This window comes from Schistocerca cancellata, chromosome 3 (assembly GCF_023864275.1).
Source record: "Schistocerca cancellata isolate TAMUIC-IGC-003103 chromosome 3, iqSchCanc2.1, whole genome shotgun sequence".
Taxonomy (NCBI): Eukaryota; Metazoa; Arthropoda; class Insecta; order Orthoptera; family Acrididae; genus Schistocerca; species Schistocerca cancellata.
The window spans coordinates 528545284-528570131 of record NC_064628.1 but is presented as its reverse complement, the minus strand read 5'-3'; the positions used below and the strand labels follow the sequence as shown (position 1 = coordinate 528570131).

General features: G+C 45.5%; 1 protein-coding gene across 1 annotated transcript in view; it reads left to right on the top strand.

The window, feature by feature from the left end:
* The window catches only part of LOC126176405 (serine/threonine-protein kinase 33-like), a 73901-nt gene extending 49819 nt beyond the window's left edge, over positions 1 to 24082 (top strand). The window contains exons 4-5 of the mRNA XM_049923563.1: positions 18418 to 18642; positions 24018 to 24082. Coding sequence (XP_049779520.1) covers positions 18418 to 18642; positions 24018 to 24082 — 290 coding nt within the window. The remainder of the gene's footprint in view (positions 1 to 18417; positions 18643 to 24017) is intronic.
* Positions 24083 to 24848: the final 766 nt, after the last annotated feature.

Genomic DNA, 24848 nt, shown 5'->3' with positions numbered 1-24848 from the left:
CATTGTACAGCACATAGTTCAGGAGTTATGACGTCATAAACATTGAGCTGCGTGAAAATGAAACTGCAGGGCGAAGTTCACTAGACATACAGGTGAAATATGAGTACATGTACGTGTGAAATATCTTAAATATACGTTAAAACATGTGACATGTGCGTTTGCGGGCAAACTCACGGGTAAAAATCACGCCCAAAACCCCTGGAACGAATTCAGTCAAATTTGGTACGCTATTAGTTACAATCTGGAAAGAAAGGCTGTAGGGCTAAGAACCAGTCTCTACTGCAGTGAGTGTGATAACGTGGAGAGAGGAGGAGGAAATGGAGAGACAGCATGGAGGAAGGAGGAGATAGGCACTGATAGGCGGAGGAAGAGATGGACACAGATGGGAAGGGGGCAATGAGCAGAGAGAGGGCAGAGGAGGAGATGGAGGGACAGAGAGAGGGACAGGAGGAGGTGGACAGAGAGAGGGGATGCAGGAGATGGACGGAGAGGAGGTGAAGTGGGAAAAAATGGAAATGAGTGTATGGCATCGCGGACCGAGAGGCCTCTATTCGGGGAAGTTAGGTCGCCAAGTGCAAGTCTTATTTCATTCGACGTCACATTGGGCGAATTGGGCCTGGGAATGGGGATGAGATGATGATGAGGAGGACAACACAATACCCAGTCCCCGAGCTGAGAAAATCTCGAAGCCGGTCGGGAATCGAACCCGGTCCCGCTTGCATGGGAGGAGAGCACGTTACCACCCAGCTAAGCAGGCGGACGGTGAAGGCGGACGGACGGTGCAGATGGACAGAGAGAGGGGGAAGGAGGATAAGGACTAATAGTAGACTGGAATAAACACATACCCGGGCAATGCCAGGTACACATATAGCAGATTATGTACATGAACTTAGTTTCAGAGCTACCTGACAGCTTTTTCCCGAAATGTTTTTAGTTGTCTCTTTAATTCTTACTTACTCTAAACATTTTCAGTTACACAAAGTCTTAATGAAGTTTTAACTGTCTGTCCCCTTTTCCTCTTTCTTATTTTCTATATTTACTTTTAACTTCTAGTTTCCTTCTCATTATAACTTTTAGGTTTACATCACAGTTACTATAACGAGATGAATTGAATTGTTAGAATATTAGAATACAAATCGATTATGTGCTCTAAGAGGATTGCTAGCGATGTGGTAGGTTTTTGCACAAACTCTATTTTCTTTCCCCAGTTACATATACCCAAGAGGTCTTGGCTAACAGTGCTTGCGGTTGCATGAGACTATTGCAGCTATCACCTGGTTCATGTTACACCACCAGACAAAAAACTGAAGCACCCAGAAGACATGATCTGATGTCAGAGGAACATCGTACAAGTACGACGATTATGTTAACGACCAGAGTTGCAATATACTCTGTGGCAGGTAGAATGGCCACCAGAGTGCATCAGTGTTGTTCGTGATTAGTGTCGTCTCCAGGTCTTGTATAGTATATAAGAATTGTGAATAGCGTCAGATTTTGAGTGATTACTGTGAAGGACACAGAGAAGCCGTGTACTCGGGTGAGATAGCGTTATTAGGACCAGACATAGCTCAAAAAGGGCCTCAGTGTGAGTCTCCATTACATCGACAAGTGCAATCGCACAATATCCATATTTGTTGGCCACTCATACGTGACAGTTGCCCATTGTTGGTCTGCGTGGGACGTGGGGCAGACAATGTATTGTATTGTGTTATATGTTAACTGGGGACCTAGAAACGACGGAGAGGCTCCGTCCCCGCCGCAGCCGCAGTGGTCGACAACCCCACGACGACTACCGCATTCCACTTCACCACTCCGCCCCCCCACACCGAACCCAGGGTTATTGTGCGGTTCGGCCCCCGGTGGACCCCCAGGGAAAGTCTCACACCAGACGAGTGTAACCCTTATGTTTGCATGGTAGAGTAATAGTGGTGTTCGCGTACGGGGAGAACTTGTTTGCGCAGCATTCGCCGACATAGTGTAACTGAGGCGGAATAAGGGTAACTAGCCCGCATTCGCCGAGGCAGATGGAAAACCGCCTAAAAACGACCCACAGACTGGCCGGCTCACTGGACCTCGAGACAAGTCCGCCGGGCGGATTCATGCCGGGGACCAGGCGCTCCTTCCCGCCTGGAAAGCCGTGCGTTAGACCGCGCGGCCAATACTAATCGTCCTCTATCCCGTCAAACACGTTTCACAAATACAAGGGAGGGTCGCCATATTGTGCACCAAGTTCATCGTAAACTCTTCACATTTGCCCCTGTCACCCGAAAACAAGTAAGCTCCCTTCAGCATTCTGTTTCATCCCACACTACCGGTCGAAGACTAGCAGTAGCCAGAGAAGGGAACTACCGTCCCATGCGTTACCTGCGGTTAACACCACAACACCGACATCTCTGTTTGGAGTGGTTTCATCACCAGGAAACATGAATCGTGTCGCTTGCTGTCTGAGATGAATCCCGATTCAGCGGTATACTGGATGATCATAGCAGCTAGCGTGGCGGCGACCTGGAAAAAAATTATTCTCCCAACGTTTTGAGAGGTGCAACGGTGTTGTTGCTCCTGGTGTCATCGTGCGGGCAGTCATCGGGCATTACTTCTGATACTGCCTGACAGCGGTTATGGGGACAGCATTACGTCATGGACATCCTGCATCCTCATGTGTTACATCTCTTGTGGTTGTATCGTAGTGCCTGTTTTCAACAGAACAGTGCTCGTCCACATATGTCATTCGTGTCCATAAACTGCCTGGTGATGCTGAGGTATACATGTGGTCATCAAGCTTCCCAAATCTGTCCCCAATGGTACACGTGTGGTATCAGTTTGGACGTTAACTTTATTGCATCACCAGTATCCAGGATATCAAGGACTAATTACAACACTTGCGGGTCAGCTAGCCTCAGGACAGGATACAACTGCTTTATGACATCCTTCCCAATCGAAGCAGCGCCTACCTCCATGCCAGAAAGGGTGTTAAGTCATACTGACAAGTGAGCTCGTATTGCGAAGTTCTTTATAAATTTGTCTCGATTTTATAATCATTACAATAACATCACATATCCTATCAATCCGTGAAGTTATGTTTCGTTTCCTCCTCCTCTTTTGGGTGCTTCTCTATTTTTGTCAGCTAATGTAAATTGAACAACTCTTCTGTAAAATACGGGGTAATACGCACTCATCGAGAAACCACTGCTGTGATCAAATATAGTTGTCCCATAATAACCTTCAGCTGAGGTATTTCACACAATTGTCTTACTTTTGCAATTCAGTGTTAATGTTGTACAAGCAAGTAGTTTATATTTATTTTCTAAAATGTTCTATGAGAATCCATTAAAAACTATTACATAGAGTAAAATATACATTAGAAACTTAAAAAAGAATATATACATTCTAGTATTAATATGAGGGCGTGCTAAAAATTAATGCTTCGGAATTTTTAAGCTTTTTAAATAAAACAGAAGTCATTAACATTCTACTTCTGTATTCTTCTAGTCTAAATATCTACAGCTCTCTGCCAATAGATGACTATGAATTGTAGAGGGTAACATGGCGGTGTGTAAAGTAATTATGTCGATGCGTGAGAAATAGCATGCTGTAAAACAGTTTCGAATTACCCGCCAGGGTAGCCGAGAGTGCTAACGCGCTGCTTCCTGAACTCCGGTAGGCGCAGTGGCCCCAGATCGAATCCGCCCGGTGGATTAACGACGAGGACCGATGTGCCGGCCAGCCTGGATGTGGTTTTTAGGCGGTTTTCCACATCATGATAGGTGAATACCGGGCTGGTCACCATGTTCCGACTCAGTTACACGGTTCACAGACATATGCACACTTTCGCACTATTCCATGGATTACACTCGACGCAGACAGTTGGGGTACACTGACTCCGTCCGGGGGGGGTGAGGGGAGGTGGCAGGAAGGGCATCCGGCCACCTCTTAAACATTAACATGCCAAATCCGATTAACGTTGGCTGACCCTGCGTAATTGCGGGACAAAGCTCAAGCGATAGCGAAAACAGTTTCGAATTCAAAGTGTTCATCACACCTGGAGCACCCTTTCCTTCAGCATGACAGTGCCCGACCACATACGAGCGCTGTGACATCTCCAGCTACGCAATACATTGGGTTCAGTGTCATCTGCCATCCTCCATACAGTCCTGACTTGCCTCAATCCGATTTTCATCTGTTTCCAAAACTTAAAAAACACCTTTGAGGACTTCACTTTCATATTGATGAAGTGGTGCAAGCAGAGGTGTGGTTGTGGCTCTGTCAACAAAGTCAAACATTCCTCAGCGACAGCATCAACAATGTGGTCTCTCGTTAGAAATAATGTGTTCGTCGCAAGAGTGAGTATGTTGAGAAATGAACATGTTGAAGGAGGAGTAAAATTATAAAAAGTTAACAATGCTTGTTTTGTTTAAAAAAGCCTTAAGAATTTTTACGTAAATTCGGAGGCATAACTTTTCGACACGCCCTCGTATATGGAGAATAATAATGATACTTTAAGGAGATAATATAAAATACAGTTGAAACTTAATTAATAAGATTGATCCGTTCGCACATAAATCTTACGTAACGAAAGTTACTTGCAGGTTCTCTAAGCCTGAGAACTGTTGAAACTTCACAATACCGCCCGGGTGCCTACTAACTACAGAGCGACAGTAACTGTCGGTTTAGCCTCAGGCTTCACAGAGCATTAGAACATCTTCCGTTCCAGTATTAACTGTTCTCTATTACTGCTTCCAGTTTACTCCCACTCTTAATTTAACGAAATTCATATAGCCACACCTTACTAACTGAATCATATTTAAATCTAATACCATGAAATCTGTTCAGACACCTCTTCCATTCTTCGAGAGTCAAATGGTGGTGCTCCTGCGTCCAGGAAAATGCCTGTGCCCTGTAATGTGGTGAGCAGAGACACACTTGATATAACATGAGTGATTTTTTATACTCTAGCGTGGATAGCCAAGTGCAACATACCCTTTTGCTATGACTTTATTATTGTTGATTCTAATTATTTTCATGTCGTCTTCTCTAGTGGTTGGTTTGTGGTCATTTTCTGTTAGGTGTTCTGCAAATGTGGAGTGGTTTTTTCCATATTTCCAGGCTCTCATAAAAAAACACCTAACCATGCAAGAAAATTACCACATACAGAAAACCAAAGCAGAGGGGAAAATCCTGTTGAATGACCAAGTACACATGCCAAGCAATTCATTATTTACGCTAATAGATAAAATAATAGAATAACGTTCGCAAAAAGTATTATACTGTCCAATATAATAATAACAAACCCAACATCTTTACACTCATTCATCCATGAACCCCTCCACAGAATACTGAAACGAAAAGTCTAATCAGCTATCAACAAAGTTTTCAACCACTCGCTAACAGCTTGTACACCCGCCTTTCCCCCCTCCCCCCCCCCCCCAAAAAAAACCCTCGTCGCTCTATCCCCCTCTCTCCCTCACTCATACACAAACATGGTATAAACATCATAAACAGAAGTTAGTCTCGAACATATACTTCGTTAGGTTGGCAACAAATAGGTAAACATAGCAAAGAAGACTAAACACGTAATGGAGTCGCAAAAGAACAATAGTCCACCACAAAAAAGATTGACATGGTGAATAGTGTGTGGAAGGCGAGAACACAAAGATGTGATTATATGGCAGTGATAAAAGTGGTAGTGCGACCTCCAGACCAGATGTGAGGAAACGCAGATCAGCAAATCGTAAGTAATTACTTTTTTTACAAAAAAGTCGCGAAGTGAACTGTTTAATAATCTAAAACTGTATCGTTATAAATCTCACTGATGGTGCCTTAGGACAGGAGAAGGCGAAACGCGTATGGGATAAATAAAGTAACCAGCAACAGGAAAAGTCAGTTTCATTTATACAAAAGAGAATATCTTTGGTTTTTGCATGAGATCTTTCGATAAGACTTTACTATAGTAACCACTGATTTAGTTCCTTTATACTTCGACTCGGTATCCAAAAATGCCAAGTGGCTGAAAGGACTGCATGGGGGTGAGAAGAAATCCAGGCATTCCATTTGTGGACCTGCCTCCAGGTTGTATCGTAGGCTTTCCCCGACTGAAGACTGCAACTACGTGGTACCGCTTTCGCATGTTGTACTACCACTTCCATCTATGACTGTCTACAGAAATCATAAATATTCCTTTCCAACAACGTCCAGTATCGACGGAAAGCTGTATCCTCGCTGTAGTCATCCGTAATATTCTTATAATAACTAACCATTGCCCGGGTGTCGCCCCCAGCTTTGTTAGAAAAAGCGCCAGACCTTATGTAGCTATTAATGGTAGTCATAGATGCTTCAGGGAAATCCTCTTCATGGCTTCCCATATTTTACTTATGGGTTGAAGCTGTTAATGGAGAGGAAGAATTCTTGGTATGACCTCTCCTTGCATTCTTTAAATGCTCTCCTCGCTTTTGTCCTGATCCCCTTGAAAGTTGCGAGGTTTTCCCTCGTAGGGAATTGCTCGAATCCTTGTATTGCCACTCACGGGTCCCTAGCTGAGGAATGGTATTCGTCTCTACAACACAGTAGAGGCCGCCTCCTTTTGGATGGTTGGATGTTCGGCCCAGTAGATCACCACTGTAATGTGATCCACCCAGTGACACTGTTCGAATATAGTCAGTAATGAAGCCTCTAGTCGTACATATTGGCAGCCCACTTTCTGGCTCTGTTCTGTTTGGGAGATGGATCAACATAGTGGAGGCCATTACCCCATTTCCAGTGAGCAGAGTCTGCATGAGCAGGCGAGGAGAATTGTTGGTCAGTAGTAGGTAGATATGCAACAGCATTGAAATGAGTAGTACGGCCCATGTAAATCAGTTAGATGTTCTGAGTTTGCAGGAAAGCTCAATTACTTGACAGCTGGTTCAGATACCAGTAGCAGCACATAGAACACTATGAGCATTAAAATTTCCTATAATGGTGATCTCTACTTCCGGATGTGTCATGTTAGCCACTGTTTGTACAGGATGGGGAAGACAGGCAGTGTGTTTTTCCTTGACCATGGACTACTTTACCACAGGTTCCGGACTTTGCCTATCCTATATGTGCCAACGTGGTGTCTTCAGATGCCAGTCACTTAAGCACCTGAACGACTTGGATGTGTAAGGTCGTACGTAGGCTGAACCCTGCTCGAATGTACTCTGGGAGTAAGAGCAGGAGAGCTACTTTGTTGGAAAAAAAAGGATGGAATCTATTGATTGAGTTAACAGTACAACAGTTGCTCACTCTTCCATAAAATTTCGGGCGTGTACCCGCATAAATTCGACTTCTCCTTCTAATTTTTCGGCTGAATACCGTCCAGCCATCTTCAGAGTGGGCCGAGGTGACTGACGCTCCAGCGCTTGCTCCGTCCTTTTAAACCCGCGGACCGCACCAATGCGCATGTGGCAACAGATACACAAGCGCCATGTGTATCTGTGGTCACATGTGCAAAGATGCGGTCCGCGCGTTTAAAAGGACGGAGCAAGCGCTGGAGCGTCAGTCACTACGGCTCACTCTGAAGATGACTGGACGGTATTCAGCCGAAAAATTAGAAGGAGAAGTCAAATTTATGCAGGTACACGTCCGAAATTTCATGGAACAGTCTTTGTGCCGCGAAAATATGAAGGTGCACATCAAGTACCTCTTTGGGGAGGAGATGGTTTTCAGTGTTCGCCGGTTGGATAAGTTAAGACGCTTGAGAGTAAGGTTACTGAGCTTTTTAAGTTTTTATTAAGATGTCGTGACCATGGCGAATTTCCAAAGTTTGCCTGGTTAGAACATTTTTTAAAGTCGATTGCCATGAATAGGATAGTAAGGAAAGGTGTTGCTGCTATTGTTAAGTAGAGGATCCATTTTACAATTGGACCTGGTTTCGGAACAACTTTATCGCCTGCATCTAAAGATATCTGTGGAGGTACCCTATAATTCATGGAACTGTACTGATGGTATAACGTGGGCCAAGTCATACTGGGTTCGTCAGGTAGCCACATCACGACAGACGGCAAAGTTTAGCCGGCTTGAGACGTCTTCGCAGCAAGAAACTGTTATTCGACGCTCCATAATTAATATAACGGATAAAGATTTGGACGACGCTACGATGATGGTTTTATGTAAAGGACTGAACTTTGCACCCACACCAAAGATTTTACCAATACCAGCTTTCATCAGCGCCGTTGAAGAAGCTGTTTGTTCTGTTTCTTCGGAATCAGCAGAAGAAATAAGATGCGAAACATGTCGAGCAGTTATGAAGGTTCGCCCACAAAGGAGTAACATATCTGTGGCAGAGAGGGCTGCGCTTCGTAAGCTTCGCCAGGATACCGTAGCGGTGGTTCTTCCAGCTGATAAAGGCAATGCCACTGTTTTGATGTCTCGTGATGACTATCATGATAAAATGAACAGTTTACTGAGTGACAGTACATACCGTAAAATCAGTAAAGACCCCACCAACCAGGTGGTAAGGAAGACTGCTTCGCTTCTGAAAGCGTTCCCCTTTCCACCAAAAGTTGTGTGAAGATTTAAACCAAGTGGAACGGTTCCTCCAAGGCTTTATAGACTTCCAAAGATCTACTGGTATAGTGTTCCTCTGCGTCCGATAGTGAGTAACATAGGCTCGCCAACCTATGATTGTGCCAAACACTTAGCGTCGTTATTTAGTCCTCTAGCGGGAAAATGCGCTCATTACATACGTAGCTCAGTCGAGTTAATTGGCAAACTGAAATCACTCAAACAGAACAATTCTAATACGTTAGTCAGTTTCGATATAGTTTCGTTGTTCACAAAGGTTCCTCATTCGGAATCATTGTTTCTCATTGGAAAAACATTCGATAAAGAGATTTCTGCTTTGTTTTAATATGTTTTGACCTCGACATATTTTGTATTCAATAACGAATTTTATAAATAGACTCATGCTGTCGCCATTGGTAGCCCTTTTCCGCCCTTGGAGGCCAACTTTATCTTATGGAGAACTTCGAGGATAAGGCGCTGGAATCTGCAAGCTTGAAGTCCAGAGTGTTTTGGAAGTATGTTGCTAACACGTTTATAGTGAAGCCCCATGGTGAGGACAAGCCAAAATAATTTTTAAATCACCTGAATTCCATCCACAGACAATTTCAGTTCACAATGGAAATCGAAAAAGATGGATGCCTTCTATTTTTGGATGTTTTGGTTCGGCACAAAGTTGATGGCACTTTGGGACAAGCAGTATATCGAAAACCGACCCATACGTATTTATATTTACTTGCAAATAGCTGCCAAAATCCTTCGCAGACGATAAGTGTACACAGAACTCTGGTACACAGAGCACCTGTCATTGCTGACGAGAGCAGCCTGGAGGACGAGCTTCTACACCTGAGAAGAGTTTTTGAAGCTAATGGATACTCTCCATAGCATATACGTTAAGCTCTACAATTGAAACCAACAGTGTGTATAAGAAAAGCAGAAGAAGACATGAATTTTCTGCCATACGTGGGAAGCCCATCGTCAAAAATAAAACGGATCCTCAGTAAGCACAGAGTGAAAGTGATTTTTCGGCCTCCACCAAAGACAGCAGCACTCCTGGGTCCTGTTAAAGATGATTTGGTGCTTTGGAAGCCTGGGGTTTACAAGATCCCCTCGTGGTGCGGCCGTTCATACATCGGACAGACGACACGTACAGTCCAGGAGAGATGCAAAGAGCTCCGCAGGTGCACCCAGCTCTTACAACCCAATAAACCTATGATGGCTGAGCACTGTATTGACCATGGGCACTCTATTGTGCACGATAACGTCGAAATTTTAGCCTCGACTTCATCTTTCTGGGACTCAGTAGTGAAAGAAGCATTGAAATTCGTTTGTCGGTTGGACAAATCACAGAATCCGGCAATTTCTATAATAGAATCACAAAGACGTCACACCGGGGCAGCTCACAGTGATACATCAATGTCACTGTGTGGATCTATGGTGCAGCCATAGATCTAATTCCATGCTTTTGTCATACCTCTTTGCCACTGATCAATGTCTCTGGCACCTTGTGTATCTGTGGCTGCATGGACAGTGATGCAGTCCACAGGTTTAAAAGGACAGAGCATGTGCTGGAGCATAATACCCTTCCCCTCGCCTGAGGCACCTGTCTGGCCACAAACCCTCCTCAGTGACCCAAATGAACACCTTCTCCTCAGAATCTTTTTTCCCTTCCTCACCAACACCTGTGCCGCTATCTATATCCGTCCTGCAGCTCCTCTCCCCAACGACTTCATTTCCCATGTTGACCATACCTTCTCCACCTATGTAATTGCTGCCAACCTCAATGTTCACAGCCATGACCGTGCCACCCTTCGGCAGTAGCATCAGTTCCTTGACACCCTCCATGGTGACCTTGCTCCACTCCAACAATACAGCTCTCCTGAAAGTAACTCCACCCCCAATGTTGTCCTCACTTCCCCCAACCCTCTTGGTCATATCACCATGTACGTCCTTGATCCCATTGGTAGTGACCACCTCCTCATCCTTTTCACTGTCTCCTCTGCCCATGGCCCCCCTGCAGCCTACCAACCAGCTGCCCCTCCAAAGTCCATCCACGACTACCACTGCACTGACTGGGATGACTACTGGGAATCCATTGCATCACAGGTCAAAAGCCACTCCCTGACCTTTCACTGTCCCACTGACATCACCTATGCCTCTTCCTTCCTTCAGAAAACCATCACTGACGCTGTGGAGGCCTGTGTCCCTACCAAACTCATCCACCCTCACTGCCCTACCCTTGCTCGGCAGGTCGTCCTTCTTCTTCATGAATCCCACAGGCTCTACTGCTCCTTCCTCCACACCTGTGAGCGGGATACACTCATCAGCCGTTGGCAATTACATCAACACATCCAGAACTTCATTACAGCAAATAAACGCCATGACTGGAGCCAGACATGCACACACCTCAACTCCATCCTCCCTGTCAATTCCTCCAAGTACTGGTCAGCCTTCCACCACCTTACTAGTAGCCATCCCACCGCACATTACCCTATCTTCCACGACGATCGCCCCTTCCCTGACAACCTCAGTACAGCTAACCATTTTCCTTCCCATCACTTCGAGGTCTTCTCCATTCCTGACGATCCCCATTTTGATTACTTCCTCTTCCCCACCATCCTTGACCACGTTGATACCTCTGTCCCACCAATCGCCCCTAGTTTCCAGTACTTCGATCAGTTACCCCCCTCAGACATCAACACTCCCACCACTTCACATGATATCACACTCGTCCTCCACTCCAAATGCTACACAGCCCCTGGTCATGATGGTGTCACCTACCGCCACCTCAAGGAATCCCCCAGGCCTTCCTGGCTGTCCTTGCTGCCCTGTAAAATGTCCTCTGTACTGTCTTTTACCCTGACTTATGGAACATTTCTCATGTCCTGCTATTCCCTAAGCCCAACAAACCCCCCTCTGATACCTCTTCCTATCGTCTCATCTGCATCACCTCTGTGCTCAGTAAGGTCTTGAAACCCATCCTCTCCTGCCGTATTCACTGCCATTTTAACCAGCACCACCTCCTTCCCCTTACCTAGTTCGGCTACTGGCCTTCCTTCTCAGCCAACGATCAGCTCCTTAACCTTACCATTCTTCTTTCCCTCCAACTTAACTCCTGTTACTCCACTATCTTTATTTCCCTTGACCTCCAGAATGCGTATGACCATGTCAGGTATCCTGGGCTCCTCTTCAAACTCCAGGCCTATGCTCTCTCTATCAATTTCGTCCATCTCATTGCTTCCTATGTCACTATCCACTATTGCAACTGCTGTACCTTCTATCACTCTACCGGCATGCCCCAAGGCTCTGTCCTTTCCCCTTTCCTCTATCTCCTGTACACTGCTGACATGCCCAAACCTCCCCTGCTTATTCATCTCCTCCAATTTGCTGATGACACCGCCTTCCTAGCACTTTATCCTACCCTTCAACAGTCCCAACGTACCCTCCAAACCCACCTTGACCAGTTCACCACTTAGTGCAACCAGTGGTTTCTTCATATCAACCCCTCAAAGACCCAGGCGATCATCATAGGCTGCACCACTCACTCCTTCCATCTCTATGATTTCTACCTCACAATTTATGGCCATCCTATCCACCTCACACCTACCCTCAAATACCTTGGCCTCACCCTTGACTGCCACCTCACCTGGACTCCCCATCTTACTATCCAACACAAAGCCCACAACAGACTCTGCCTCCTGAAACTCCTGTCCAGCCAGGCATGGGGACTGATCCTTCCACCATCCTTCACACCTACAAATCCTTGATCCACCCCATCCTTTGTTATGCCAGCATTGCTTTATTACTGCTCCTCCCAGATTCTATAACGCCCTTCAAATCCTCGAGCGCCTTACACTCCACCTCGCCTTCCGTATCCGCCTTCCATCACCCACACAAATCCTCTATGACCCTCATCCCCTTCCCCCACCTTCTCCTTTTCCTCAAACACTTCTACACACTGTATATTGCCTGCTGACTCGATCCCCCCCCCCCCCGGACCCTGATTTCCCCCTTCCTCTCCACCCCCAGACTGTTGCCGCGCCTTTACCGTTGTGTCCTGCCCTCTCTCCATCTCCACACCCTCCACCTCCTTTCCCAATGGAACTTCCAGCACGTACCCTTCCCGGATGACGAACTTCGCCCTGACATCTACCCCTCCTCCCAACTCTAGCCCCACCTACCTCCTGCCTCCTCCTCCAAGCTCCCTCTCGTCTCCCTCTCTTCTCCTGAGTGACTTTGTCTCCTACACCTCCTCCCTCTCCTGTGCTCTCCTTCAGTGTCTCTGCACTCCCTCCTGTCTTTCCCTCTTCATCTTCCGCCCTGCCCATCTGCCCCTTGGTGAGCCTCCGGCCCCCTTTTTTCCCTCTTCCTTCCACCCCCAGCCCCACCACCACACCTCCCTCCCCTCTTTTTCCCTCCTCTCTAGCCTCCTCCAGACCCTTGGCAGGTCCATACCAGTGGTTTTTTTTATTCTTCATGAGTGCTCCGTCGTTTCCAGTAGTTTTTAAGTGTCGTGCTCTGTGTGATTTTTATCTTGTGGCCGACTTTTAACTTGTGTTTACCTCCAATGGTTTTTTAAGTGCACTTTGATTTGCCAGTTGTGTTCTTTTAACTTCATGACGACTTTTTAACTGTCCCCCAGTGCATGTCCCCAGTGCATATTTTAAGCCCCATCATCTCCATTTACTGTGTTTTCCATGTCCCCCTTTTTATCCCCCATTTTTATGTAATTACCCTTTTGTATTTTTGTATAGCCAATTGACTGAAGAGCAGTGGACTGTGTCGCTGCCAGCCCTCCCCTGCCCGTATGGAGCGGGGGAATGAAATTACAATAAAGAAAAAAAACTAGAGCGTCAGTCACCTCGCCTCACTCTGAAGTTGGCTGCACGGTATTCAGCCGAAATATTAGAATAAGAAGAAGTCGAATTTATGCGGTTGCAAGCGCGAAATTTTATGGAACAGTCTTTGCGCCGCGATAATATAAAGATGCTCAATTACTCGGTTGTTGATATAACTACAATTTTAATTTGATCTGCATCATAAGTTACACTCATTATTTTCATGAATACATTATTCCCAAAAATGATAATAATGCCAGAAAGAGAATGTTTACTTTAAAACTGAGCTTAGTGTTCAGTATCATAGCGTAAAAAAATAAATCGGTACTGCGATCTCGGGACAGGAATTAAATCCATAAATAGCATTACTCCTAAAGTCAGTAAAATAAGAAGACACTCAAGAAAACCTTCAATTAAAATTTACTACCACATTCAAAGTTATAGCATAGAACACAAACCAGTGCAGCAAGTTCAGAACAGTGCGGACACGAAAGACATCAACATTCACTCTGGGTATGACAGCCTATTAAAGAACAGGAATGTAATACACTCCTGGAAATTGAAATAAGAACACCGTGAATTCATTGTCCCAGGAAGGGGAAACTTTATTGACACATTCCTGGGGTCAGATACATCACATGATCACACTGACAGAACCACAGGCACATAGACACAGGCAACAGAGCATGCACAATGTCGGCACTAATACAGTGTATATCCACCTTTCACAGCAATGCAGGCTGCTATTCTCCCATGGAGACGATCGTAGAGATGCTGGATGTAGTCCTGTGGAACGGCTTGCCATGCCATTTCCACCTGGCGCCTCAGTTGGACCAGCGTTCGTGCTGGACGTGCAGACCGCGTGAGACGACGCTTCATCCAGTCCCAAACATGCTCAATGGGGGACAGATCCGGAGATCTTGCTGGCCAGGGTAGTTGACTTACACCTTCTAGAGCACGTTGGGTGGCACGGGATACATGCGGACGTGCATTGTCCTGTTGGAACAGCAAGTTCCCTTGCCGGTCTAGGAATGGTAGAACGATGGGTTCGATGACGGTTTGGATGTACCGTGCACTATTCAGTGTCCCCTCGACGATCACCAGTGGTGTACGGCCAGTGTAGGAGATCGCTCCCCACACCATGATGCCGGGTGTTGGCCCTGTGTGCCTCGGTCGTATGCAGTCCTGATTGTGGCACTCACCTGCACGGCGCCAAACACGCATACGACCATCATTGGCACCAAGGCAGAGCGACTCTCATTGCTGAAGACGACACGTCTCCATTCGTCCCTCCATTCACGCCTGTCGCGACACCACTGGAGGCGGGCTGCACGATGTTGGGGCGTGAGCGGAAGACGGCCTAACGGTGTGCGGGACCGTAGCCCAGCTTCATGGAGACGGTTGCGAATGGTCCTCGCCGATACCCCAGGAGCAACAGTGTCCCTAATTTGCTGGGAAGTGGCGGTGTGGTCCCCTACGGCACTGCGTAGGATCCTACGGTCTTGGCGTGCATCCGTGCGTCGCTACGGTCCGGTCCCAGGTCGACGGGCACGTGCACCTTCCGCCGACCACTGGCGACAACATCGATGTACTGTGGAGACCTCACGCCCCACGTATTGAGCAATTCGGCGGTACGTCCACCCGGCCTCCCGCATGCCCACTATACGCCCTCGCTCAAAGTCCGTCAACTGCACATACGGTTCACGTCCACGCTGTCGCGGCATGCTACCAGTGTTAAAGACTGCGATGGAGCTCCGTATGCCACGGCAAACTGGCTGACACTGACGGCGGCGGTGCACAAATGCTGCGCAGCTAGCGCCATTCGACGGCCAACACCGCGGTTCCTGGTGTGTCCGCTGTGCCGTGCGTGTGATCATTGCTTGTGCAGCCCTCCCGCAGTGTCCGGAGCAAGTATGGTGGGTCTGACACACCGGTGTCAATGTGTTCTTTTTTCCATTTCCAGGAGTGTAATTGTTGTAAGTACAATATTTAGGAACGAAGATTCCCTTGGCAGGAGCCCGTATGTTTCCCACCAGAATAGCGCCGTTATATAGATCTTGAAATCGAGTCCCAGTCCGCTAGCTAACATAAGGCACAGGAAATACCGTAATAGCTAACCTGAAACAGCTCAGTAGTAGAAACAGAGTGTGCTTTCAGTTAGTAGCAGACGTTTCCGCTGGTGCAGCCGCCCAGTACAAAGATGCGTTACTCCTAACATATGAAGTCTAGCAAGCCAACTGTTGTTCAACACATTACATACACAGCAGCTCCATAAGTTCAGAACAAACATAAGTTATTGTGGATACCAGTGAACATAACCAATTACTAACACATATTACCGACCTACTCGTGACATCCAGTGTCTAATAAGCTAGCTGTCTGATTACAACATACACTCATGCAAGTTGCACAAGATCAAGCACCGCACATAAAATCTTATGGTGCTCCCGTGCCTACAATCAAATTGTTACGCACTATATGGACGCACTGAAAAGTTCTCTGTGTACTTACAACACACACTCGTATAAGGTGCATAAGAGTATGCAACACACATAAAACCATGTGGGGCTCCAATGACTACACTCAGTTATTATGCACTATATCGACGCACTGAAAACTTCTTACCTCATTGCGTTATCGTATCTATAAGATTCCAGTACTTTCTCTAAATGAAGATTCCTTGCCACAATCAAATATACAAACAGCATAGCCACAATATAACGCTGTGCATCGGACGTTAACAGAACGTAGTCAATCACGATACACTTGCGACTTCAGGTAACCCTAAAACCAATAATCGGACGGACTGAGGTCTGGGGACCTGGGAGGCCAAGCATGACGAATTCATCAGCCACAGGTTTCCGTACCTGATAACTGCTCTTCTTAGCACACTCACAATAACTCCATGCATGCGAGCGGTCATCTAAACAATCCTAACCACGCGGGCCAGCCGCTGAGCAACAGCTTCCTTCTTGATGACTGTGCTGACCGTACTCCACTAAGCGCACCGCTCACGCACGGATAAACACTCACTATCCAGACAGAGAAACCACATTCGCCAGTGGAAAGGTTCAAGCAATGGCGTCAACCCTGAAACCCTAATTGATATAGTGTTACACGCGGCACAAGTGTTGTCAGTGAAGATAAAAACTGGCGTCTTCTGCAGCCCTTCATTATATTCTTAACTGTATGACACTTTCAATCACCTACTGTTCCTTCAGTTCACATACTTCTACACCGATGATATTGTTTCATGGCACAGGAAATTTGCTGTAATTTAAGGTAATTTGCAGTTCTGTCACAATTGGATATTACCCAAAACGGTGCTTAAGAGCAATTTTGCCCGACATAGGGTGCGATCTCCATTATCGGAATTCCATTTGAGACCTTTTTCACTGATTTCAGGTTTTCAGTCACTGTCGACAACGCTTTCTGGGTTTAAAAAGATGAGAGTTTCCTAAAACTAGCCTCTTGTCTGTTTATAATCCAACACGTCTAGGATTTCAGTTATGGTCCTTTAGAATTTTCCTGCCATATTGTCGTTTAAGAGCGCTCAGATAGATAGAAGTCACGGGTTATTTTCTTGGGTTAGGAGTGACTCATCCAAGTGGTCCCCACGATCCAACGGGCGTGGTTTGAACGTGACTGCTATGTTCGATAGGAGTCCCACGACTAGAATATGTGTCCACTCTGGCAAACCCTTATTTGCCTGGGTAAAACTGGTACAGCTGAGGTGCTTCAGGAACCCCAATGATCGTCCGCTTACGACTGTTCTGCCTTTACATGATCCCCCACCCCCACCCCTCATAGACTCGTAGCACACCTCGAGGCTGACAGCTATTTTATGGGTACCATCCCCATCGTTCTGATTTTTAAGCCAAGGTCATCGCTCACTGTGAGAACAACTTTCCTCCATCGCGAGCGTTAACTACTGTTCCAGACATCATCAAGGCGTACTCTCTCTCCAACATGCCAGCTATCTTATATTCATTTACTCATAAATGTGTATCAGCAGCGCATGCGCGTTATGGTAGTAACATCAAACAACTCGCAAACAGAGCTGCAGAAGGTATTTTCGACTAAAATAAAGAATTTCACTCTTGTGTAAGTGACCCCGAGAGTTAATGTCAGCACATTTTTAAAATATGCAGTAGTTAAAATTCTGAACTCCTCTTTGGAAAGAAAAGGTTGGATATCGCGATCCGTTACTCGTGTTTTAATTTCACTGACATATCCTTACACCATTACAGATATACAGGATGAGCCCGACCTCCACTGACAAAATTTCGGCACATCCAGTCAAGGCGCCGACCACCGTGCAGCGCGAACGAGCCTGCGTTTCTCAATACTACAAAGTAAAACGTGACAACCACAAAAAAATGCTTTGCGTCGAAAAACGAGGTTTATTTCTGCTGGGAAACGTTTTTGTATACAGTTGTGCAGCAGCTGCATCACAGAGATCAATTTTTCCATGATCAAATACGAGATCGCTTATTTCGATACTCGTATGGTGATACACGTCATAATGCTGACACCAAAGTTTCTATCTAATGCGCACACAGCCTAATTGCGTTGAGAACAGAGCACTTTAGAACCGCGCAGTATGTGCCTTCACATTACCCTGATGGCTAGAGGAAATCAACTACAGTGTGAAACAACTCTGACGCCACCGTCTTCAAACGCCAACGTCCGATAGGGCCCAAGATATGCACTTCCGTATAGTGGGTTCCCTCTTCGAAAATGACCACCAGTTTGCCATACCACACAACATACAAAGCACTGTCACTGTTTTCTCTATACTTCCTGTTTATGTAAATGTGGTATTCGTATCCATTAGTACAAAGTAGCAGACAGAAGACGCGTTAATATTGAAGTTATCTCCTTTCAATCAGACATTTAAAGCAAGTAGTACAATGCAAACATACACGTCAGTTCCTATAGACATCGAAGCCAAAATCGGGTAGTGATGCAGGTCACTTTCTCATTAAACTCTAATACTGATAAGTTCTAATGACCATAGAGGTCTTTATAAAATAAGTTACTTCTTGTGTAACGCACCTAGAGTTAAAAGAACTAATTTTGCAGTTGAATCGTTCTTGGCAGTCACAACAGAGACTCCTATGTCCAGCTCCCGAGGTAATGGAATTGCGCATGTACTCGCACCAGTGCGACGTGTGGTCCATGGGCGTCATCACGTACCTGCTGCTCGTCGGTGACTTCCCGTTCACCGGCGACAGTCCGGAACAGCTCAGGCAGCGAGTACTCAACGACGAACTACGCTTCGGTCGTAAGTTACTGTCAAATCTCCTCGATAGCTCAAAGTATGCCTTTAGTGTTAAACAGCAACAATCAGAAATAATGGCCAGAACGTTCCGCACCTCGCAGGTTGTACCGGGTGATCAAAAAGTCAGTATAAATTTGAAGACTTAATAAACCACGGAATAATGTAGATAGAGAGGTAAAAATTGGCACACATGCTTGGAATGACATGGGGTTTTATTAGAACAAAAAAAACAGTTCACAAAATGTCCACAGATGGCGCTGAACAGCAAAACGTCAGTGACTGCGCATTACAGTCGTGTATAAAAGGAGCTGTAATGAGAGAGAGAATCAGATGCGACAGCAGTCGCACCATGTTGACGTTACCTGAAAAGGCGCTTTTAGTGAAGCTGTATTATCAGAATGGGGAATGTGCTAGTTCAGCGTTACGATCCTATCGCCATAGGAAGGGGATTCGAACGGGTAAAGGTCCGTTGACAAATGCAGCTGTGGCGAGAATGATTTTCAAGTTCGAAGCCACGGGTTGTTTAGACGATAGACCCCGTAGTGGCTGATCGAGCAGAAGGCGTAATGCTGCTGAGACAGTTCAGGAAGAAATGGAGACTGTAGCGGGTTCGTCTATGCACGGGGAAGTCAGCGGTCGTGCAGTCGCACGTCGCACCGGCATTCCATACACTGCTGTTTGGTTGGCACTTAGACGTACCCTTCGATGCTATCCGTACAAAATCCAACGGCATCATGAACTGTTACCTGGCGATTTAGTGAAGCGGAGGGCATTTGCGGTGTCGGTGTTTCAAAAGATGGCGGAAGACGACGATTGGTTCAGTAACGTGTTTTGGATCGACGAAGCTTATTTCACGCACCGAGGGTCTGTCAACGCCCACAACTGCAGAATTTGGGCTACCGGAAATCCTAGAGCTGTCGTGGAAACTCCATATCACGACGAGAAAGTCACGGTATGGGTGGGATTTACCATATCTACCGTTATCGGGCCTTTTTTCTTCGAGGAAGTGCGTGATTCTGGTTTTGTTAACTGCTACCGTGACGGGTGAGAGGTACGCCGATATGTTACAGAATCGCATCATCCCCAGTCTGGCTGATAAACACCTGCTGGAACGTACGATGTTTATGCAGGATGGTGCTCCACCCCATATTGCTAGACGCGTGAAAGATCTCTTGCGCGCCGTTTGGTGATGATCGTGTGCTCAGCTGCCACTTTCGTCATGCTTGGCCTCCCAGGTCCCCAGACCTCAGTCCGTCCGATTATTGGTTTTAGGGTTACCTGAAGTCGCAAGTGTATCGTGATCGAATGACATCTCTAGGGATGCTGAAAGACAACATCCGACGCCAATGCCTCACCATAACTCCGGACATGCTTTACAGTGCTGTTCACAACAGTATTCCTCGACTACAGCTATTGTTGAGGAATGATGGTGGACATATTGAGCATTTCCTGTAAAGAACATCATCTTTGCTTTGTCTTACTTTGTTATGGTAATTATGGCTATTCTGATCAGCTGAAGCGCCATCTGTCGGACATTTTTTGAACTTTTGTATTTTTGTTGGTTCTAATAAAACCTCATGTCATTCCAAGCATATATGTCAATTTGTACCTCTCTATCTATATTATTCCGTGATTTATTCAGTTTTCGAACTTATACTGACTTTTTGATCACCCGGTATAATGGGCTATCAAAAAGATTAAGTTTGAGGGCGATCTTGCAGCGTATATGCAACGCAGCGCGACTCCAATACGGCTGTATAAGTATGGACTTGTTGGTAGTGGCGACGTTATTGCCAATGCGTTCAAACAAGACCAACGTACTGTTATTCTTTCCTTGGCTGCCAAAGGACAATCACCAGCAGACATCCATCGCAGAATAAAGAACGTGTACGGGGCAGCATGTCTGTCGCAGAAAACCGTTGAGGAATGGAACGCCAACGGGTGCTGCTTCTTTGTAATAATGCACGTCGCCATACCGCAAATGTCGTAAAACAGATGTTACGCCAGCTCAAGTGGGCGACACTCGAGCAGCCGCTCCACAGTCTTGATCTCTCCCCATACGATTATCGAGACTTCGCTCCCTTAACAATGGCCCTGAAGGGTCGACGGTTGCTGCTGGATGACGATGTGCAGCAAGCAGTTACGGATTTCTTCACACAACAGGACACCGTGTTTTACCAAACGGATATCTTCAACCTGGTGCGTCAGTGGGATGATTGCCTCAACGCTCAAGGGTATTTTGCCGATTGGCATACCTATTCTGCACTCTGCGGCATTCCTACGGAAATTATTTGACCGCCCCTTCTATAAAACACCGTTATATGGGAAAGTAATTAAAATCGCAGGTAAATGGCCTCCACATGGGAGCACAGCAATACTATCCTCTACTGTGACCTGAAAGTTCGTTGCTACTCCACTCTCACTCACTAACGAACCATCAAATCATATGGAATGTGGAAACACGTATGAGCATTCTTCATTGAAGTCAAATGGCGTATACCAGCATGTGAGTTTACCTGAAATTTGGTGTGTCGTTAGACAGACCCTTGTGCCACAAAATGATCATTCCACATTTTTTTTAGCTCGAACGGGGCAGGTTCTTCCACAGAGAAAGTGTGGGATAACGGTCTGTGGGCCAGGATTATACGCAGAGACGCGTGGTAACTGGATGTCGCAAGTGACCGCATTGTAACCATCTTGTCCGCATGACGTAACAGTCAGTACATCTTTATCTCCTCGATGATTCAGAGCATTTCAGTATCTACACCTCGACCACCTCGTGAGCCATTGTGCGAGTTTCGTTTTTGCACAAAATTAAAAAACTTCTCGGAATGCAGTAGGCTCGTCAATGCCGTTGCTACTGGACTGAGCAGCAAATTGTTTTGATTATGAATAAACGCCACTTCAAACTGTTGTATACTGATGGATGCACATGAACAAGGGGACGTCAGAATAGTAAGTTGTTTATTGTTATGGCAGGAGATGTAGCTTTCATTGAAGGTTGCACTACGCTTCAAAGTGACACAAAGAATCAGGTAATGACAGTGAGTGGAGCAGGGAATAGTCCTGATAGGGACGGGGAATATGATGTAGGCGGTGACCTGGTAAAGATAGCTACTCAAACCGGTGACACTAATGTGCATTTCGTGCAACTGTTTCAGCGTCATGATCGGCCTCATCTTAAAGCGGCTGTTAGGCGTGTTAACATGGGACTGGGGAGGGCCCTGATGGCAGAGGGCATGGCTCACACTGCAGTGGTGCCAGTTGGGTCTGTCAATAGATCGGGTTTCACTTGGCCTGCACCACAATAGGTATGGGAAGTGCAAGCTGGCATAGCTTATAGGTGACACTGTAGTTGATGGTGGTGGGATCACTCACCGAAAAATCCCTGTAGTAGTTTGTGTTAGAGCTGTACCTTTTTTTAGACTGAAGTCAGCCGATAGGTATACCTGTTTAAAGGAAGTTCCTCTAACAAAGGAATCACCTTCAGAGGAGGTCAGGTATTGTGTATGTGTACGTGAAGCACCACAGTACTTCCCTTAAGTTAAATGCTTAACAAAACTACGCAGCGCATATTGGATAACGCGAGAAATAAATTAGCCCTGTGTCAGTCAACCCAAGATTCGGAATATTTACATATGAACTATCCCTTTTACGGACTTAATGAAAAATTATGCATCTTAAAAAAACTATTTTTAGTGAAATCCAATGAGTCGCTCCATCACCTTTAAGAATGGTATACAGATCTTATTGATGACTGGTACTAGAAACTTGAAAGAAAGGTAGTATGTTTGATGAATTTCATTTGTGATTTTGAACAAACAAAAAGTAGCACATTTAACATGTTTCAGCAACACTGCTGTCTGAGTGGTGGCTATAAGCAAGATTTGCTTAAAAATTAACTTACTTAATTGGCTGCTGAATGTTTTCATAGCAAGGGGAAAGGAATGGAACAACCTGACAATTTTTCTACTATTCATTCCCGAAGGAATATGATTTTGTTCATCAACAATAAATGTACATTATAAAATTAAAGTTGGCATGCGAGTCCAAAATCAAATGAATTACGACCAGAGCTGAGCAAGGAGTCAACTGCCGGAGCTGAGCTGTGCTTTACCGTATCAATCATGTGTGCGTTGTCGTCGTATCTGCGACTGCTGGTGTGATGGAACACCTCATTTGCTGCATGACGGGTCCGTCTGTACAGACACACCTGGTGGTTGGTGACAAAAATGCAACTAATCCTACCTTACGCTGAAATAAGTACCGAAAAATCCCTCTTCAAATTTACGTTAATAAGGAAGACAGTATGTGTCCATTCCAATGCAAAACCTGCCTTTAAACTTTCAAACAACCAATCACGAAGTTAAGGAATATTTCATTTGTGTGAATAAAGTCAGATGGCCTCAGTGCAATAAAATAAGTTATTCTGCGTCATGCTCATATCGAACCCGCACTTAGAGTGAAGCTCTCCTATTTGGCCTGGGAAGCACGAAGTATTCTTATACTTTCAGAAATGTGAACCAGACGTCCGCCAACTTTCATATTTAATGACAAATTGTGACCTGACAGAGCAGTAGGCTAACATAAATCTGTCTTCTTGGCTGAACGCCGAGGCAGAAGGTCATTCCGAAATTGTAGTTTCAAGTGGAAGTTGTTCATTACCGCACACCAAACAGAAGTTTTCCAGCAGTTAGACGACTGTTTGACGTGTTGGGACTGAAAACATGGTAAACCGACCCGTCTGTTGTCAGAGTATCGAGAGTGTCTAGAGTAGAGAGAAGATGTGAGACGTATATCTTCCGGTGGAAATTACGAAAACTTGTACCCCCATTATCTTTCTATCTGTTCCATTAGTCTTTTCCAATCACAGGCCTGAGCACCGCAAGAGTCTCCTTACTACCAAAATGGAAAACGAGCCATATCCTATCGATCGCTTAGTTGCAGTCTTTTGGCATAGGTGAGGGACATGACAGCCACCCCTCTGATGTCACAACACTTCCGCCAGTAGGAATGGCGCTCTCTGTTTCCCACGCTATGGCTTGGAGCTAAGAAAAAAATAAAAAAATTTAGATGTGAGAGGTGGGTGCTTTTCTTATGTGTCCCGTATCCGCATTTTCTGAAGATTCTAATCTGTCGCCGGAGTTGTCTTCTCAGCACGGAGAAAGAGATCGGAGGCAGTGAAATGAAATTTAAAAGCATGTTTTCTGTTTAGCTGGCTCTGAAGCCAATTGTAAGTTAAGGAAGGGAAAAAAAACTTTTCCTGTGCGTCCTTGGTGCCGTGGAGAGACATTAGGCCTCATCCCAGCGCCTGTCTGGCTCGGTGGCAGCGTGCCCGGCTAATGTGAATAATGCGTGCCTTGTCCTTCTCCACTCAGCTCTGACAGGAGCCTTCTACGCTTATAAGCTGCCCCAAGTACATAGTAATCGGAAGATACAATAAGAATTGAAAAGGATGATGTATACAAATGATATATACAAAAAAGGAAATGGGTACACAGTTATTGTTTACATATTACTGATTCGATGGAAATCGGCATATCTCATTTTTAAGGTAGCCTAACAGCAAAAGGCTATTTACAATTTGTACAGAAAGCAGATGGCAGTCATACGAGTCGAGGGGTATGAAAGGGGAGCAGTGGTTGGGAAGGGAGTGAGACAAGGTTGTAGCCTGTCCCCGATGTTATTCAATCTGTATATTGAGCAAGCAATAAAGGAAACAAAAGAAAAATTTGGAGTAGGTATTAAAATCCATGGAGAAGAAATAAAAACTTTGAGGTTGGCCGATGACATTGTAATTCTGTCAGAGACAGCAAAGGACCTGGAAGAGCAGCTGAACGGAATGGACAGTGTCTTGAAAGGAGCATATAAGATGAACATCAACAAAAGCTAAACGAGGATAATGGAATGTAGTCGAATTGATGCTGCGGGAATTAGATTAGGAAATGAGACACTTAAAGTAGTAAAGGAGTTTTGCTACTTGGGCAGCAAAATAACTGATGATGGTCGAAGGAGAGAGGATATCAAATGTAGACTGGCAATGGCAAGGAAAGCGTTTCTGAAGAAGAAAAATTTGTTAACATCGAGTATAGATTTAAATGTCAGGAAGTCGTTTCTGAAAGTATTTGTATGGAGTGTAGCCACGTATGGAAGTGAAACGTGGACGATAAATAGTTTAGACAAGAAGAGAATAGAAGCTTTCGAAATGA